At 46.4% G+C, this 21,243-nt stretch overlaps 1 protein-coding gene across 7 annotated transcripts in view; it reads right to left on the minus strand.

Annotated features, from left to right (window-relative positions):
- Positions 1-1,263: 1,263 nt before the first annotated feature.
- Positions 1,264-21,243, minus strand: part of LTBR (lymphotoxin beta receptor) — a 390,915-nt gene continuing 370,935 nt past the window's right edge. For 6 of the 7 annotated variants that reach the window (XM_068258500.1, XM_068258499.1, XM_068258501.1 and 3 more), the window contains 4 exons: positions 14,223-14,333; positions 10,298-10,317; positions 8,346-8,367; positions 1,264-3,226 (listed from right to left, as the gene is read on the minus strand). In XM_068258500.1, coding sequence (XP_068114601.1) covers positions 2,973-3,226; positions 8,346-8,367; positions 10,298-10,317; positions 14,223-14,333 — 407 coding nt within the window. In that variant the 3' untranslated portion in view covers positions 1,264-2,972. The remainder of the gene's footprint in view (positions 3,227-8,345; positions 8,368-10,297; positions 10,318-14,222; positions 14,334-21,243) is intronic. The other variant, XM_068258498.1, reaches the window with a different exon arrangement.

The following is a 21,243-nucleotide window of genomic DNA, read 5'->3' on the forward strand; positions in this document are numbered from 1 at the left end:
CAGGTATGTAAGTGGGTGACTCAGTCCTGACTCAGACAGGAAGTGACTACAGTGTGACCCTCACTGCTCTCAGAAGCCATTTTCTGCTAGGAAAGTGTTTTATAGTTGGAATTTCTCATCAGTGAGGGTCACACTGTAGTCACTTCCTTACATACCTGATATTTAACTCTTTCAGGCTGAGAAAGAAAAAAGGAACACAGCATAGTTATTTGTGTACTAGGCACTGTACATACACGTCTATTTCTTGTCACTTCAGGTATCATTTAAGTAAACCCTTATATTACATATTAGTGGGCACTGGTTGTCTACAATCTTACCACTTCTAATTCACACAGGTGATGTTGTGACTTTTTCACATACTGGTACAATGATGAAATTTTATACTTACTATCACTATTTTTTGGATATTATTGTTAAAGGGAATCTGTGATCTTGTTACTGGGTGTACTTCTTCTACTTACTGGGGGCTTCCTCCAGCCCTATGTCCGGCAGTGCTCTTCTGCGCATGCACCCGTTGCCGCGCTCCCGTGCCTGTGAGCGTTCTGCACTGCGCACAGAATGTGGCTGGGTCACACATGCGCAGAAGCAAACGACTGGCCAGATGACTGGGGGAGAGTACAAAGCAATGAGCCCACGTACCTCATGGGGCTGGAGCTTCCTCCAGGTAAGTATAAATACCCCCAGTAACGAGATTTCAGATATACTTTAAGAACATTCTGGCTTGAAAAAGAGACCCTGTGAGGTCTTGAATTGTTGCCATTGTTTAACTCATCACAATGAGGCTGCTACAAATTAACTACGGAGGTAACGGCTTATACTCACTGGATTAGCATTAGGAGCGACATCATCTGCATCAGATGAGGGATGATCTGAGACCAGCGGAAGCCTTCCTGTTTGCTGGAGGCAGAGACTGAACACTAAAGCCTCAATTCACCAAGATCATGCTGGAGATAAGGCAAGAGAATACTAACCTCCACACAGTGAGTTATCTTATCTCTTCATTCCTTAAGTTACCTCCTCTAGTTATTTTCACATGCAGTTAATTAACAGCCTGTCTAGAATTCTGGAGTTCTTTTAAGGATTGTAGAGTTAAGAGTTAACGTTAGGTTTGCCTGAGGTGAAATGTTTCCTGAATACGACATGCCTCATCACCTAGGTGATAGCTTATCGCCTGTCTTTAATAACTGTTCTATAGTTAAGTGAATTGAGGCCTTATCTATTACACAACATTTGGGGATTAAAATGATTAAAATGACCAGTAACTGCAGTAAGAAAATATTTCACATTTTAATTTAAAAATAAAAGCTCTACATGGACAACATAAAACAAGCTGTAAAAGAAAACATGCACCTTCAGCATTTTACAAGCATTCACATATATGTGATGGGAGTGTGCTATCTCTATTCCCTTTACAGTCAGTATATGATTGTTACAGGAAAATGCCAAATTTGTTCTAGAAACGCCATAAACCTACATGGGAGATGTGCAAGTCTGTTTTTGTAATGTAAAAAAAAAAAAAAAAAAAAAAAATTCTGCAGCCAGCTGAAACTTTCTATACAGGATTATGCAAAGGTATGCAGCTGCTGGGTCTTTGTTGAATCTGCCAACCTGTATGGAGATGACCATGTCTGGGTAGAGATTGTTTACTCTGTATTGAGGCTGATGGCCCTGTATGGAAAATGACAAGCATGGCCACCCACCTCCATACAGACCTGTCATTTTCCATACAGGGCCATCAGCCTCAATACAGAGCAGTCGATCTCTACCCAGACATGGTCACATCCATACAGGACCAGTAGCTTCCCTAAAGACCTGAGAGCCGGCACATAAGCATGGCCACCCACCTCCATACAGACCTATGTGCCGGCTCTCAGGTCTTTAGGGAAGCTACTGGTCCTGTATGGACGTGACCATGTCTGGGTAGAGATAGACTGCTCTGTATTGAGGATGATGGTCCTGTACAGATGCTGACAGGTCTGTTTGGAGGTGGCCATGCTTGTGTGCAGGCTCTCAGGTCTGTAGGGAAGCTGCTGGTCCTGTATGGAGGTTGCCATAAAATATGAGATGTTCTAGATTCACTACTTGGCAGTGATTGTCTTTTTACCTGTATTGATTGTTGGCCTGATCACACAGACTGTATACTGTCCTATACACTCTTCACCAGAAGGTACAGCCACCAATCGGTAGCCTGAGACAACAGGAGGGAGCTACATGTCTCTACAGTCCATGCACCCACGTCCTCCCTTATTTATTATTGAAGGATTTTCCTGCAAGTGGCCAAATATGAAACAAACTGTAGACAGACTGGGGCTGTCTTGACTTCCTGTGCTGCCCCAGTGCCCTGTGATAAATACCAGTCTAAGGCAAATTGCTATAGTTGATCCACAGGAAAGAGCAATGCATTGTATGCAGTAGGTCTTGTAAGAGCTTTTTAATGAAGCAGGTGGTTTAGGCGCACAGCACTTATCGCCGAAACCAGGCGCCACCATTGCAGTAATGTTAAGGGTAATTCGGGGGTCCGGCGCTGGTTGAAAACAAATACCATTTACCCTCTGAGTCATAGCAACTCTGAGGAAGAAGTAATTCAAACACCACCAGTGTTTTGAACAGCAGCAGGGATCAGTCTATGGTGCTCGCTCTCGTCCCATTCCTCCACATGGATGGTGACCTCTTATGTTATTGGCCTCAGATAGTGAAAATCTGCTACCGTGACTGTCCTTCAGAAAGACAGACGCAGCAGGCCACCATGACAGCCATGTCTGCTAGTTTCTCCCATAATCTTTTGACGCTGAAAGCCTGGAGCTGGGAATATATTACTGGTGGAGCAGAATGGCTGCAAGTCTGTGGGTTGTTCATCGTCTGATGGCTTTCATTGTGCAGTCACATACATGTTCTGCAAGAAGGTAACCCAATGGTGCATTCAGGGCTCTCAAGCTCTTGTGCCATAATTCACAGTTATTGGTGGAATGGATCTAGTGACCTGTCGGAGTGCTATAGCTGCTATTGGCAGTCAAGTAAAAAGCAGGCAGCCCATTCCTGATAGGAATAACTTCTTTCTTTTCTTCATCGGTTGGAGTACTGAGGGACAAGCTCAGGGTGCACTCCCCACCGTCTGTCGGTTCAGTCTCTTCAATGGGGAAGCGTAGATCATGTTCTCCCTGCTCTTCTACAGGTGGACGCAGAGGTCTCTGCTCATCTGGTCTGGAGTCTACAACATCTGTTCTGACTACAGAGTGGAAAGTAAAGGCAGAAAATACAAGAGATCAAGCAGGACTTTGGACTATGAAGTTCAGAATAATGGCCACATTTCACTAAGTTTATGCTAAGGCAGTGATCTGCAAACTTGGCTCTCCAGCTGTTAAGGAACTACAAGTCCCAAAATGCATTTTCCTTTATGAATTATGACTGTAGCCGTCAGACTCCTGCAGTGCATTGTGGAACTTGTAGTTCCTTAACAGCTGGAAAGCCAAGTTTGCAGATCACTGTGCTAAGGCAAGTAAAATCCTGATCGATGTGTGGTGATACGTTTTCAAAGTAAAACTGTAGCGATAACAAAAATATATCAGACACTTACCTATGGAGAAGGAAAACTCAGCATCCTAAAGAGCCTTCCTTTTTCTCAGTCCCTGCAGTCCAGTGCGGTCACCCCCGTTGGCTGTATTTGACCAAGTGGTCAAAAACAGTGCCATCAGCCTCCAGGAGCCCTTGGAAGCACATGTCTGAGTGCTTTCAAAGATGGACCACTCTGTACTGTGCATGTGTGAGCACACTCACGTCTACACAGTATGGAGCCGCCCGTCTCTGGGCACTCTCCGTACTGTGCATGCGTGAGCACACTCTCACGTCTACACAGTATGGAGCCGCCCATCTCTGGTACTCTGGGCACCCTCCGTACTGTGCAGATACGACTGCTTCAGAAGCCTCTTGTGGCAGCAAATGTTAACGGGGGTGACGGTGCTGGAATGCGGGGACCATGAGATGAATGGGGATGCTCTTGGACCCAAAGCCTTTCTTCTCCATAAATATCTAACTTTTAAGTGTTAATTCACTAAAGAAGCTTGCCTCATTAAAGGACACCCGAGGCGAAAATAAACTAATGAAATAAATGATTGTATCTATCTTCCTTCTCCTAAAATGACTTTTTAACCACTTTCCCCACCGCTACAGTATATCTACGTCAGCTGTGGCATCCTCCAAGCCACAGCGATGTAGATATACTGACCTGGCTGCAGCCCTGCTGTGCACGGTCAGGTGCGTTTCACCTCATCAGGTGCGTTTGACCTCATCAAGCCGGCACCCGGGTTACCGGCAATATGCGGCTGACTGCAGAGCGGAGAACAGAGGATCGGGCTTCAGGACAGTCGCAGGAACGAGGTAGGTGAGTGAGGCTGCTTGCTGGATGATTTTTTTAGGATTTCTGCACAGAGGGGGCTGTCTCATGGGGGGGGGGGCATCTGGCTATCGATCCTGGGGGGTGGGGGTAGCATAAATAAAAGGGGGGGGGTTTAGATATTTGTTGGGGGCATCTAATTGACTAAGGGGAGGGGGGTTACTAATTTGGTGCATCTGGGCAACTGGGGGGGGGGCAGTTATCATATACTGGGGGCACATTTGGCTATAATGGGGGGCAGCACTAATCCTGGGGGTACATCTGGCCATAATGGGGTTAATCCTGATCCGGGGACACATATGGCTATAAAGAGGGGCACTATTCCTGGGGGTGCGTCTGTCAATCTATTCTGGGGCTGTCAAACGCAGGGGACACATGTGGCTATGCTAGGGGGGCTGATACTGGGGACACATCTGGATATCTATACTGGGGCGACTTTAACTGGCGGCACAGTTTTTATGTCAATCGCACTTTTTATTTCCAAACAGGAATTGGTCAAAATTGAGAAACAATGCATTTTTTAAAAATTTTTCCCACTTTTTCCCATTAAAATGCATAGAGAGGAACATTTTACTTTGTACCAAATACCCCCAATGAAAGCTTAGTTTGTCTTGAAAAAAACGATATATAGATAATTTAAGTGGCACGAGTACAGATGAAGTTATTGCTGATTAAAAAGGGACACCGCTAAAGTGTCAAAACTGCTCTGGTCAATAAGGGGAAAACAAGGTCTGGATGCGAAGTGGTTAATATATCCCACAGTTTTATGTTTAAATCTACTTTTTAAGTGTTTTATTGTTTTTTCTCAATGACACATTCATTGAAGTATGCCAGAGCTAAACTCTATGCACTATTGACCATTTTTACCTCTTTCCTGCTCTCAGAAGCCATTTTCTGCTACGAAAGTGTTTTATAGTTGGAATTTCTTATCAGTGAGGGTCACACTGTCGGACTGAGTCAGCCACTTACATACCTGATATTAAACTCTTTCAGGCCTCTTTCACACGATTCCGATTCAGATTCCGCTTTTTAATCTGTTTTTACATCAGATTCAGATTCCGATTTGCAGTGTGCAGGGAGCAAACTGCAAATCAGAATCTGAATCGGATGTAAAAACTGATTAAAAAGCGGAATCTGAATCGGAATCACTTGCAGTGTGCAAGAGGCCTAAGGTAGAGAAAGAAAAAAAGGAACACAGGCTAGTTATTTGTATGCTTGGCACTGTACATACACATGTCTAGCCTATCATGTCACCTCAGGTGTCCTTTAACCACTTCACCACTGAGAGGTTTTACCCCCTGACCACCAGAGCAATTTTCACCTTTCAGCACTCCGTCCATTCATTCGTCTATAACTTTATCATTACTTATCGCAATGAAATGAACTATATCTTGTTTTTTCCGCCACCAATTAGGCTTTCTTAAGGTGGGACATTATGCCAAGAATTATTTTTTTCTAAATGTGTTTTAATGGGAAAATAGGAAAAATGTGGGGAAAAAAATAATTATTTTTCAGTTTTCGGCCATTATAGTTTTTAAATAATGCATGCTACTGTAATTAAAACCCATGAAATTTATTTGCCCTTTTGTCCCGGTTATAAAACCATTTAAATTATGTCCCTATCACAATGTTTGGCGCCAATATTTTATTTGGAAATAAAGGTGCATTTTTTTCAGTTTTGCGTCCATCCCTAATTACAAGCCCATAGTTTATAAAGTAACAGTGTTATACCCTCTTGACATAAATATTTAAAAAAGTTCAGTCCCTAAGGTAAACTATTTATGTATTTTTTTTAATTGTAAATTTTTGAATTTTTTTTTTAATTACAAAAAAAAAAAAAATGGAGTGTGGGAGGTAATGAGTTAATTTTTTGTGTAAAAATCATTTATTTGTATGTGAAAAATGTGTAGGGTGTAGTTTACTATTTGGCCACAAGATGGCCACAGTAACTTTTTGTTTTAATGCGACCTCCAAGCTTCCTTCCGGAAGCTTGGAGGAAGTATAAGGAGGCTGGACACGTGAGTTTTTTCTCACAATGATCGCGCTGCCCATAGGAGAGCAGCGGATCATTGTGGGGCTTAGATCAACGAACGGGAATGGATTTTCCCGTTCATTGATCTCCGAGCGGGCGGCGGCGTGTTTACTAGCGGCGGGTGGCGTGTTTACGAGCGGGAGCGCGGACAGCGTCAGGTACGCGGAAAGTACGGATTTCTCCGTCCCTGGGGGTTAAAGGATGGAAAAAGGGACGGAGAAATTCGTACGGGCGGGGGTAAAGTGGTTAAGGTGTGTGTGTGTGTGTGTGTGTGTGTGTGTGTGTGTCTCTAGTTCTTTTCTGTATAAAATACTAAAAAAAAAAAATTAAGCATACAGTTCAGAATCCTTCACTTTACATATCAGTCTCTAGTGACACTCCACTTACCAATGGCTCAGGCCAGGTGATAATTTCTCACACACTTTACAGTTATCACTTGCATTCCTCTCTGTGAATTAACATCCTGTCTTTAACCCCCTCCTGACCACTTAACACCGATCAGGGTTGCAGCCCCAGGACCACCTAACTCCGAAAGGCGTCAAGTCCTGGGGCGGGGTTTTGCAGGAGATCATATCCGCTTGAATGACGGAGCTTTGCCATCAGTCTACAAGCAGCGATCACCGCTAGGACTGTTAGATGGCGAAACTGCCGCTTATTTACATTTTACAGCTCTGTGATCTACGACAGCGCTGTACTGGGGACAGCTGTGTCACTCAGCTGTCCCCTAGAGAGGCTCAAGAGCGATCGGCTCTGACAGGCTGATGCTTATGATAGCTGATTGCTGTCGGGGGGGAGGGAGGAGAAAATAAATAAAAAAATTAGGGAAATTCATATATATAAATATAATTTTTTTTAAACAAACGGCACGCGGGATCAGAGCCCGCCAACAGAAAGCTCTGTTGGTGGACAGAAAGGGGGGGGGGGAGGGATTTGTGTGCTGTGTGGTATGGCTCTGCAGCGAGCCATTAAAGCTGCAGAGCACATCATTTTAAAAAATAGCCTGGTCTTTGGGGCTGGTGTAAGCCTATGGTCCTGAAGTGGTTAAAGAGAACCCAAGGTGGGCAGATGGGACACAGAGGCATGACTCTGTGTCCCCACACCGCCGCTCTCTGTACCCCCCACCGCCGCGCTATAGCCCCCCAAGATTAGCTACAATATTTTTTGCTATCTTGGAGGTAAACACAGGGAGAGGGATTCCCTGTTCAAAATGCCCACCAGGGGCGTTCCTGCAGGGTTTCCAGAGCTGCCATTGGGCAGCTCTCGCGCCCTGGCCACGCCCCTGCTTCTCCCCGCCTCCCTGCTCTCTGTGAGAGACACAGTCTCTCAGTGCCGCGTAGTGACCTATAGGTCGTGAAAGTGGGGCAGTGCTGTAAAAACGGCTCAGAAAGTTTATTAAACACAGGAGATAGGCTTAGTGAATTGTGGCCAATATCAGCGTTGTTTAAGAAGAGACTTATATAAAGTTCACTATCCTATAACAGTAAAGCAAAGCTTCACCAACCAGAGATCACACTTCACCAACCAAAACTCATGCTTCACCGATCAGAGCTGACTTCACCAACTAGGGCAGATAATTCAACAGTCAGTGTTCAAGCTACCCCTACCCCAAGATATCATGCTTCATCAGTCAACACTCAGGTGGAGCTCACAATTCATCAGGTAGTGCTCACAAGTCACTAGCCACAGCTCTCGCTTCACCAACCAGAGCTCACGCTTCATCAAATAGTGTTCACAATTCACTAGTCACAGCTCACACTTCACTAACCAGAGCTCGCACTTTTCTAACCAAAGCTCACATTTGGTCAGTCAGAGCTCAACTGGCCAACCAACAACACGGAGCTCACGCATTCCTATCACATTTCATAGAGAACATAACCCATCGTAACTCACGCTTCACCCAACCAGAGCTCAGCTTTGACTTACCTGAGTTCTCAGGCTCAGAATTCTGAAAAAAGAGAAGAGGAAAATGATAAAAATGAGATGTTTGAAAATAACGCTGTATGAGAATATGTGACTTCTATCCCCGTTTGCCTCATTCTATCAGCACTGGTGGACTTCAGCTTAGCACAAAGCTGCAGAACATACATTACTTAGGGCTCGTTTCCACTATCGCAAATTCGCATGCAAATTCACATAGCCAATACAAGTGGATGGGACTGTTTCCACTTGTCAGGATTTCTGAGCGTCTTTCTGTGCAGAAAAAATCTGCATGGCAGAGCCATCAGAATTCGCATACTGCTACACGAATCGCATACAATGTATTTAATAGGAAATTTGCATGCGGTTTTGGTATGCGAATTTTCATGCGAAAATTCGCATACGATTTCACATAGAAACAATGGAAAAAGCACACAGGCAATGCAATGGTTAAATTCACATACATAGTCATCCATGCGAAATCGCATGAAAATTCGCATACAACCGCATGTGGAATTAGCATCCGCATGCAAATTTTTTCCACAGCGCTTCCCACCGCACAAGTGGAACCGGGCCCTTACTATTTATACCCTTTCCTTTGCAAAGTCCTTGCAGGTTCAAATTGCTGCCTTTAGATCTGCCAAAACAGCAATTAATGTTCCTGGAACCCATCAAGTTATCAACTTTACAATGGAGTTTCATGGACACCTCCTCTCCTAATTGTTGGTCAGCAGACTCCCCCCCCCCCCCCCCCCCCCCCCATCATTATTATCTTACCATCTCACCAGACAAATGAAACCCCATAGTTAATAATGTGCAGGTCATTTCACTGGCTTCACTGGATATTAACAGGGCCGGTTCTAGCCCTTTTGCCGCCTGCAGCAAACATTTTAAAGAGAACCTGAGGTGGTTTCTAATAATCTTAATAGCACACAGAGGCTGAGTCTGCATATAATGCCCAGCCTCTGTTGCTATACTGCTCCCCCCCCCAGGCCCCCCAGCGCTCTGCTGTGACCCCATAAATCACACAGCCGCGCTAGCGGCACACAGCATGTCGCAGTCGGCTGTTTACCTTTGCCAGTGTCACTCTCGCCGCTCCCCCGCCTTCTCCATAGCACAGCTCCCCACCTGCGTCCCTTCCCTCCAACGTGAGAGTGGCGCTATGGAGCAGGCGGGGGAGTGGCGAGACTGGTACTGGCAAAGGTAAACAGCTGGCTGTGACACGCTGTGTGTCGCTAGGGCGGCTGTGTGATTTATGGGGTCACAGCAGAGCGCGCGGGGGGGGGGGCTAGTGTGGAGCAGTATAGCAACAGAGGCTGGGCATTATATGCAGACCCAGCCTCTGTGTGCTATTAGGATTATTAGAAACCACCTCGGGTTCTCTTTAAGGACACCCCCCCTTCCCCAGCATTAGGAAGCCTGTCCCCCCAGCATTAGGTAGCATATCTCCATGGTAGCCAGCCTGTCAACCAGTATAGGTACCCCTCTTTTTCTCCCTCCCCCGGCCAAAGCTCCTTCACCTGCTCTCCTACACAGAGTCCGGGTTCCCACTTACTGCACTGCCCGGCGCACCGGCATACTTCAGACCTCAGTGAACAGGAAGGAAGTGCCCCTAGTTGCAGCACGTATACAGGAAGTGACATCACTGCATACTTCACTGCCTGTTGGTCACCGCTGATCTGAGGCCTGAAGTATGCTTAGACAGTGTAGCGAGGGGGGTCCAGACTCTGGAGGAGGGGGCAGCCCGAGACAGAGCAGGTGAACGAGAGACGGCTGGGTGGTGAGGAAGGGGAGCGAACTGTAATGGCAGGCGGTTGACATGATGGCATTTCCTGTTCTTCCCGACGACGCCCCTTGGTAGAAGCCGTCTGAACCATGTGGTTCAGGCTGCATCCTACAAGGTCCTCCCCTGATTATTAATACTAATTTTATTACTTATAGTAGAGGAGGAGTCTTACCTTGCATGGTGACATTTTACCTAAAAATAGAGGAAATAGATATATCAGTACATAATGCTTGTTACAAATAACAACATGTAGCCTAACAATAAAGCCAGAAGTGTCTCTGATGTCCAAGGAGGACAGTACAGCATGAAAAATATTCCTGTCTCTAAATTACACATATAGATAGATGGAGTCACAATCTTTGCCAAAAACAAAGGTATCAAAAGCTACAGATGTAAGGTAGGTTTACTGATGGTAAAGGAGAAGGTCGTCACAGTAGGGCAGGCAAGCTGCTCAATGCCTCGCTACATGAGGTGGCAGTAAAAGAACCAACAATGTAAAAAACAAACAAAGGCCTGGTGCACACCAGAGGAGTTTTTCTGAGCGTTTTGAGTTTTTAAATCTGCTGCTAATGTTATCCTATGTGTCTGTGCACATTGGAGCAATGAGGTTTTGTAAAAAAAAAACCCATAGCATTACATTGGGAAGAGCTTTTGAAACCTCTAAAAGCTCTTCCCAATGTAATGCTATTTTTTTTTTACAAAACCTCATTGCTCCAGTGTGCACAGACACATAGGATAACATTAGCAGCAGATTTAAAAACTCAAAACGCTCAGAAAAACTCCTTTGGTGTGCACCAGGCCAAAAAGTACATTTTCTCCTGACTGGCTCACAGTTGCCCCATTAACGTTTCTGTTTTGCCACATGCGGTCAAGCCAGCTGGGAGTTTTTCCATATATGGCTGTGCTGTCCCATCCTCTCTCATGCATCCCTCTTGCCCCAGGATGAGGCAGTCTAGAGTGAAGCGTCGTACACACGTACCAGGCAGGTCACCCAGCAGGGATCAGGACTTGATCCCTCAGATGACATTGCAGGGCAACACTGTACTGGACTATAGGTTGGCGACACATTCTGTTGATATGCGTTGGCAGAGGGCCGACAGAGCAGTATGGGAGTTACGTCAAGCAGTGGGGTGAATAGGGAGGACAATGCCCTCAGCTAGCACTTGGCTAAGTAAATCTGCTGGGCTAATCGCTGGCCGAAGCATTGGGTGCCGTTGTGTACGCACGCTACTTTCTTGGCAGAGGTGGTCATTATTGGCCACCTCGGCCAAGTTTCATCTAGCGTGTGTACAGAAGGTACTGTATTTGTGGTGCACTGCAGCTGTGTTTTTTTTTTTTTTTTGCCCTTTGAAAATCACATAGCACCCACCAGCTGCATTTATAAAGTAGGATGAATATAGGCCAGGTTCCATTCCCCAGCATCAGAGAACAAAACGTGGCTCAAGGTGGTGAGAAAGGGCCATGGCAGAGTGACAAGGGCGGAGCATGGAAAGAGTTTGCACAGTTCTTTCTTTAGCTGCACGGGTCATTGTTCACTATATTCTATATTCATTTTATGCACAAAATTTTGGGGGATTTTTGGGGAAAAGGAGTCATCAGGATGTGGACGGAGCTAACCATTATGAAACTCTGTACTCTATACAGTGCTGCGGGAGATGTCAGTGATATATAAATACACAATAATAATATGGTAGGACATTAGACTATGACTATGGTACAATTAGATCGGCAGTCAGCACCTGTATCACTGGCTTCTGCAACAGCAGACTGCCCTGCATCATTGATTAATTACTTTGATCAGAATTAATAACCAATAGTCCAGGGCACTCAACTCCTGAAGCACTAAACATATCCTGCCACCTCTCCCTGCTAATGTCCCAACTGCAGCAACAGTAATGAATTTCTTTACTCACCCTGCTGCTCTGCACATTCAATCACTGCAGGCTGTATGTAGAGAGCTAGGAGATACATTGCCCACAGGACAGGAAGGGGGAGGGGTGATACATCTAGTGCAGGAAGAAGTACAGTCCCTTTCACTGCCTGCTGCTATTTTCCCGAATGTTACCCAAACTATGCAAAAATGTCCCAGATGGAAGAACACAGTGGCTGAGCACCACAGCAGCACCACAAGCCATGGTTACACCCAGAGCTGTGAGCACCTGCAGCACTATGGTAGGTACGCTACTGGTCCTGAACAAGAAGCCAGCCAGCCACTCCAGAGATCCTGCATCTGTATGGATAGGTGTACAGTTACATGCAAGCACAGCTTTAAAACTGATTTTAAAATTAGAAAATGCAGTGCAGAAAAAGTAATTTTAATTTTACTTTTCAATAAGCAACATGTGTCAGAATTTAACAACTTACATTTTGGGTTGAGTTCAGCTTTAAAAAGTAAATATACAACACACTTAAAGGGACACTGTAAGGGGGGGTCGGGGGAAAATCAGTTGAACTTACCCGGGGCTTCTAATGGTCCCCCGCAGACATCTTGTGCCCATGCAGCCACTCACCGATGCTCTGGCCCCGCCTCCTGTTCACTTCTGGAATTTCAGACTTTAAAGTCGGAAAACCACTGCGCCTGCGTTGCTGTGTCCTCGCTACTGCTGATGTCACCAGGAGCGTACTGCACAGGCCCAGTATGGTCTGTGCCTGCGCCGTGCGCTCCTGGTGGAATCAGGGGAAGCGAGGACACGGCAACGCAGGCGCAGTGGTTTGCAGACTTTAAAGTCTGAAATTCCAGAAGTGAACCGGAGGCGGGGCCGGAGCATCGGTGAGTGGCTGCACGGGCACAGGATGTCTGTGGGGGGCTATTAGAAGCCCCGGGTAAGTTCAACTCATTTTCCCCCGACCCCTACAGTATCCCTTTAAATAATGGCACACTAAGCATCTTTACAGATGTGTTTACAGACACTATACTAGTTCCTCTTCCCACAAAACCCAGAAAAATCATCTGCAAGCTGACAAAGTGAAAGTTTCTACATCCTAAATTCTCAGCAGTGTACAGTCCAACCTGACGCCCTCAATTATTACCAGTATCCTACTGCATTCCACAACACTAACCCTCCAAAATCAGTTCTTTACCTTAAAGCCGACCTGAACTCACAACTTCCTCTCTGCTCTAAAAGATAAGCAGCAGCATAATAACCTTTAAAGAGAACATTACCTTGTTACAGCTGATACAAATCCTACAGTGTCTACTTCCTGCTTTCATGGAAGCAAACATAGGGTTAACATCCCTATGTCTGCCGAATGTCTGTGATGACACTGCTGATGGATCAAATTACACTTGTGATTACTTACAGATGATGAAAAATTAGATAGGCTCTCCTCTCTACAAACACACAGGGTGTATTCTCCTTTTTCCTTGTGTCCTGTGCAAGAGTTCAGCTTTAAACTACTAACCTTAAAGGACACCTGAAGCGAGAGGGATATGGAGGCTGCCATATTTATTTCCTTTTAATCAATAACAGTTGTCTGGCAGTCCTGCTAATATTCTTCCTCTAATACTTTCAGCCATGGACCCTGGACAAGCATGCAGCAGATCAGGGGCTTGATTCACAAAGCGGTGCTAACCTACTTAGCATGTCTAAAGTCTTTAGGCGCGCTAACCAGGGTGCTAAGTAGGTTAGCACCCGTTTTCTCAATCAGATCGTGCGCTAAGTACCGCACGCAAAGTTTTGTTGCGGACGCTAAGTCCCATAGGCTTTAATGGCCACTTCGCGCGGAGCGCCCTGCGCTCTGTGCAGTGCGCGCGTAAAGATTTACGCGCGCAAAGCTCATTTAGACATGCTAAGGGGGTTTTCACAGGCGTGCTAACAGTTAGCACCGCTTTGTGAATCAAGCCCCAGGTGTTTCTGACATTATTGTCAAATCTGACAAGATTAGCTGCATGCTTGTTTCTGGTGTTATTCAGACACTACTGCAGCCAAACAGACCAGCAGGTCTGCCAGGCAACTGGCATTGTTTAAAAAGAAATAAATATGACAGCCTCCATATTGTTCTCACTTCAGTTGCTTATAGCGTTTAGCCAAGATGATCACAAACAATAGTTCCAGGCAATAATGTAAAGCGTGTAAGAGACTTTGTGGTAAACTCACGGATCTTCTTCATAATCTCTTTCCTCCAGCATAGCAGGGCTACCACAACGGTAACGAAGGATGAGAGAATGCCGAACACCACAGCAGTGATGACCCACGGTGTGTAATCTGCTGTAAACAGGGAGAGAGCAGACATCAGGATCAGTTGTCCATTCTGACGGCTCACTGTACACCAGCGGCTCTGAATGTGTACCTGGCTTTCATGGACATAAAGACGTATTGCATATTCAGGAGTGGTGCATCATGGGAAACCACATGTGATCACTTACAGCTGATTTAGCGCAAATACCTTCTGTTTTAAGCAGGCAAAATCACATTTACCATTCTGTGGGTAAAGAGAACCTGTTACAGAATAAAACTATGAGTTAAAGTGGACCAAAGCCCAAGTACTTTTTGCCTTCACAATTTTCACAGCTAAAAATAATTGACGAGACTGAATGAAAGGCGTGGTTAATCAAGTAAAACACTTTTCTCCTTTTTTCAGTGCATCCTAAACACTGGCATGGATATGGCCATTGAGGACTGGAGTTTGAAACCTGTGCCTTACACCAACCTCTTTCTTACCTACCCCTGACCCTAACCCCGCCCTGCCTATGCCTAACAGTATCCTCTCCCCTACCTACGCCTAACACTAACCCCTCCCTGCCGACACCTAACACTAACCTCTCCCCTACCTACACCTAACACTAACCTCTCCCCTACCTACACCTAACACTAACCTCTCCCCTACCTACACCTAACACTTGCTTTGTCCTACCTACAACTAACACTATGCCTAACACTAACCTCTTCCCTACCTATACCTAACAGTAACCTCTCCCCTACCTACACCTAACACTAACCTCTCCCCTACCTACACCTAACACTAACCTCTCCCCTACCTACACCTAACACTAACCTCTCCCCTACCTACACCTAACACTTGCTTTGTCCTACCTACAACTAACACAATGCCTAACACTAACCTCTTCCCTACCTATACCTAACACTAACCTCTCCCCTACCTAACACTAACCTCTCCCCTACCTATACCTAACACTAACCTCTCCCCTACCTACACCTAACACCTCCCCTACCTACACCTAACACTAACCTCTCCCCTACCTACACCTAACACTAACCTCTCTCCTACCTACACCTAACACTAACCTCTCCCCTACCTGCACCTAACCTCTCCCCTACCTACACCTAACCTCTCCCCTACCTACACCTAACACTAACCTCTCCCCTACCTGCACCTAACCTCTCCCCTACCTACACCTAACACTAACCTCTCCCCTACCTGCACCTAACCTCTCCCCTACCTACACCTAACACTAACCTCTCTCCTACCTACACCTAACACTAACCTCTCCCCTACCTACACCTAACACTAACCTCTCCCCTACCTACACCTAACACTAACCTCTCTCCTACCTACACCTAACACTAACCTCTCCCCTACCTGCACCTAACCTCTCCCCTACCTACACCTAACACTAACCTCTCCCCTACCTGCACCTAACCTCTCCCCTACCTACACCTAACACTAACCTCTCCCCTACCTTCACCTAACCTCTCCCCTACCTACACCTAACACTAACCTCTCCCCTACCTACACCTAACACTAACCTCTCCCCTTCCTACACCTAACACTAACCTCTCCCCTTCCTACACCTAACACTAACCTCTCCACTACCTACACCTAACACTAATACTAACCTCTCTCCTACCTACACCTAACACTAATACTAACCTCTCCCCTTCCTACACCTAACACTAACCTCTCCCCTTCTTACACCTAACACTAACCTCTCCCCTACCTACACCTAGCACTAATCTCTCCCCTACCTACACCTAACACTTGCTTTGTCCTACCTACAACTAACACTATGCCTAACACTAACCTCTTCCCTACCTAACACTAACCTCTCCCCTACCTACACCTAACACTAACCTCTCCCCTACCTACACCTAACACTAACCTCTCCCCTACCTACACCTAACACTAACCTCTCCCCTACCTACACCTAACACTAACCTCTCCCCTACCTACACCTAACACTAACCTCTCCCCTACCTACACCTAACACTAACCTCTCCCCTACCTACACCTAACACTAACCTCTCCCCTACCTACACCTAACACTTGCTTTGTCCTACCTACAACTAACACTATGCCTAACACTAACCTCTTCCCTACCTATACCTAACAGTAACCTCTCCCCTACCTACACCTAACACTAACCTCTCCCCTACCTACACCTAACACTAACCTCTCCCCTACCTACACCTAACACTAACCTCTCCCCTACCTACACCTAACACTTGCTTTGTCCTACCTACAACTAACACAATGCCTAACACTAACCTCTTCCCTACCTATACCTAACACTAACCTCTCCCCTACCTAACACTAACCTCTCCCCTACCTACACCTAACACTAACCTCTCCCCTACCTACACCTAACACCTCCCCTACCTACACCTAACACTAACCTCTCCCCTACCTACACCTAACACTAACCTCTCTCCTACCTACACCTAACACTAACCTCTCCCCTACCTGCACCTAACCTCTCCCCTACCTACACCTAACCTCTCCCCTACCTACACCTAACACTAACCTCTCCCCTACCTGCACCTAACCTCTCCCCTACCTACACCTAACACTAACCTCTCCCCTACCTGCACCTAACCTCTCCCCTACCTACACCTAACACTAACCTCTCTCCTACCTACACCTAACACTAACCTCTCTCCTACCTACACCTAACACTAACCTCTCCCCTACCTACACCTAACACTAACCTCTCCCCTACCTACACCTAACACTAACCTCTCTCCTACCTACACCTAACACTAACCTCTCCCCTACCTGCACCTAACCTCTCCCCTACCTACACCTAACACTAACCTCTCCACTACCTGCACCTAACCTCTCCCCTACCTACACCTAACACTAACCTCTCCCCTACCTTCACCTAACCTCTCCCCTACCTACACCTAACACTAACCTCTCCCCTACCTACACCTAACACTAATACTAACCTCTCCCCTTCCTACACCTAACACTAACCTCTCCCCTTCCTACACCTAACACTAACCTCTCCACTACCTACACCTAACACTAATACTAACCTCTCTCCTACCTACACCTAACACTAATACTAACCTCTCCCCTTCCTACACCTAACACTAACCTCTCCCCTTCTTACACCTAACACTAACCTCTCCCCTACCTACACCTAGCACTAATCTCTCCCCTACCTACACCTAACACTTGCTTTGTCCTACCTACAACTAACACTATGCCTAACACTAACCTCTTCCCTACCTAACACTAACCTCTCCCCTACCTACACCTAACACTAACCTCTCCCCTACCTACACCTAACACTAACCTCTCCCCTACCTACACCTAACACTAACCTCTCCCCTACCTACACCTAACACTAACCTCTCCCCTACCTACACCTAACACTAACCTCTCCCCTACCTACACCTAACACTAACCTCTCCCCTACCTACACCTAACACTAACCTCTCCCCTACCTACACCTAACCTCTCCCCTACCTACACCTAACACTAACCTCTCCCCTACCTACACCTAACACTAACCTCTCCCCTACCTACACCTAACACTAATACTAACCTCTCCCCTACCTACACCTAACACTAATACTAACCTCTCCCCTTCCTACACCTAACATTAACCTCTCCCCTTCCTACACCTAACACTAACCTCTCCCCTTCCTACACCTAACACTAACCTCTCCCCTACCTACACCTAACACTAACCTCTCCCCTACCTACACCTAACACTAACCTCTCCCCTACCTACACCTAACACTAACCTCTCCCCTACCTACACCTAACACTAACCTCTCCCCTACCTACACCTAACACTAACCTCTCCCCTACCTGCACCTAACCTCTCCCCTACCTACACCTAACACTAACCTCTCCCCTACCTACACCTAACACTAACCTCTCCCCTACCTACACCTAACACTAATACTAACCTCTCCCCTACCTACACCTAACACTAATACTAACCTCTCCCCTTCCTACACCTAACACTAACCTCTCCCCTTCCTACACCTAACACTAACCTCTCCCCTTCCTACACCTAACACTAACCTCTCCACTACCTACACCTAACACTAATACTAACCTCTCCCCTACCTACACCTAACACTAATACTAACCTCTCCCCTTCCTACACCTAACACTAACCTCTCCCCTTCTTACACCTAACACTAACCTATCCCCTACCTACACCTAACACTTGCTTTGTCCTACCTACAACAACTAACACTATGCCTAACACTAACCTCTTCCCTACCTATACCTAACACTGACCTCTCCCCTACCTAACACTAACCTCTCCCCTACCTACACCTAACACTAACCTCTTCCCTACCTATACCTAACACTAACCTCTCCCCTACCTAACACTAACCTCTCCCCTACCTACACCTAACACTAACCTCTCCCCTACCTACACCTAACACTTGCTTCACCCTACCTACAACTAACACTAACCTCACCATACCTACACGTAACCAGGGCCGGATTTGTACTTTTTACCGCCCAAGGCCAACTATACTGTCTGTATGGTTGTTATCTCTGTGTACCCCAATGAGCATTTTACTTACTTTCCATCATTGGATGTCACAGACAATAAGTATTTTAGTAATATGCGTATAGATTATAAGTTGTGTTTTCCTTAAGACTTTATGTTATGTTTGCCATTTTGTTAATGATGGACCCACTGTGTAACCATGAGAATTAGGCTGATATGTACCTGCAGGGATAGAGCTTACAGGTCTTGCAGGGGCGACACAAGTACAGGACACAAAGTACGAAGGGTTAAAGCTGTCCTTGTAGATGGGGATGGCTGCACAGAACAGCTTTACTGCCCCTCACTGAGCCGCCCCTAAATTTCTGGTGCCCTAGGCCATGGCCTATGTGGCCTTGCCAGAAATCCGGCCCTGCACGTAACCCTACCCACACGTAACCCTAACCCCACACTAACTATGCCTAACACTAACCTCTCCCCTACCTACCCCTAACACAAACCCCGCACTACCTATGTCTAACACTAACCTCTCCCCTACCTACACCTAACACTGACCCCACCCTACCTACACCTAACACTAGCCTCTCCCCTACCTACACCTAACACTAACCTCTCCCCTACCTCCTAACACTAACCCGCCCTACCTGCACCTAACACTAACTCCCCCCCCCTACCTACAGTTAATACTAACCTCTCCTCTACCTATGCCTAACACTGACATCACCCTACCTACCAGGGCTGTGGAGTTGGTACAAAAATCTTCCGACTCCTCAGGTTAGAATTTCACCGACTCTGACTCCTCACATTTGCATATTCGAATCTTGTTGATTGAAGTATGTATATAAAATGCATCTCTTAAATGCCAACGCTTAGGAATTTTAAAAGACAACTGAACTGAGAGGGATATGGAGGCTGCCATATTTATTCCCTTTTAAACAATACCGGTTACCTGGCTATCCAGAGGATCTTCTGCCTCTAATACTTTTAGTCATAGACTCAGGCTTCCTTCTTATCATACGCACTTCTGTGTGCATTTGGAAGCGCGTATGATGTGGTAACATGCAAGAACGGCAGAAGGGTACAGACAGCCCTTCTGCCGTTCACATCAAATGCGCTGCGCAGCAGTAGAGTGGGGCCCAACCTCCGATTTTAGGTTCGCGAACTTCCGCGTAAGGTTCGGTTCGCGGAAAAGTTCGCGAACCGCAATAGACTTCAATGGGGATGCGAACTTTGAAAAAAAAAAAATTATGCTGGCCACAAAAGTGATGGAAAAGATGTTTCAAGGGGTCTACACCTGGACCCCCAGGTGGAGGAGTGGGATACATGCCAAAAGTCCCCGGGAAAAATCTGGATTTGACGCAAAGCAGCGTTTTAAGGGCAGAAATCACATTGAATGCTAAATGACAGGCCTAAAGTGCTTTAAAACATCTTGCATGTGTATACATCAATCAGGTAGTGTAATTAAGGTACTGCTTCACACTGACACACCAAACTCACCGTGTAAAGCACCGCAAACAGCTGTTTGTGTAGTGACGGCCGTGCTGGACTGGTGCGCACCATGGCGAGAGTGCAGGGTTCACTGAACACAACAGGTATGCAGTGGCGGGTTCACTGAAAAGAACAGGTATGCAGTGGCGGGTTCACTGAACAGAACAGGTATGCAGTGGTGGGTTCACTGAACAGGAATACAGTGGCGGGTTCACTGAACACAACAGGTATGCAGTGGCGGGTTCACTGAACAGAACAGGTATGCAGTGGTGGGTTCACTGAACAGGTATGCATTGGCAGGTTCACTGAACACAACAGGTATGCAGTGGCAGGTTCACAGAACAGGTATACAGTGGCGGGTTCACTGAACAGAACAGGTATACAGTGGCGGGTTCACTGAACACAACAGGTATGCAGTGGCGGGTTCACTGAACAGAACAGGTATGCAGTGGTGGGTTCACTGAACAGGAATACAGTGGCGGGTTCACTGAACACAACAGGTATGCAATGGCGGGTTCACTGAACAGAACAGGTATGCAGTGGTGGGTTCACTGAACAGGTATTCAGTGGTGGGTTCACAGAACAGGTATGCAGTGGCGGGTTCACTGAACAGGTATGCAGTGGTGGGTTCACTGAACAGGTATGCAGTGGTGGGTTCACTGAACAGGTATGCAGTGGTGGGTTCACTGAACAGGTATGCAGTGGTGGGTTCACTGAACAGGTATGCAGTGGTGGGTTCACTGAACAGGTATGCAGTGGTGGGTTCACAGTACAGGTATGCAGTGGTGGGTTCACAGAACAGGTATGCAGTGGCGGGTTCACTGAACAGAACAGGTATGCAGTGGTGGGTTCACTGAACAGGAATACAGTGGCGGGTTCACTGAACAGAACAGGTATGCAGTGGCGGGTTCACTGAACAGAACAGGTATGCAGTGGCGGGTTCACTGAACAGAACAGGTATGCAGTGG

This window comes from Hyperolius riggenbachi, chromosome 10 (genome assembly GCF_040937935.1).
Source record: "Hyperolius riggenbachi isolate aHypRig1 chromosome 10, aHypRig1.pri, whole genome shotgun sequence".
Taxonomy (NCBI): Eukaryota; Metazoa; Chordata; class Amphibia; order Anura; family Hyperoliidae; genus Hyperolius; species Hyperolius riggenbachi.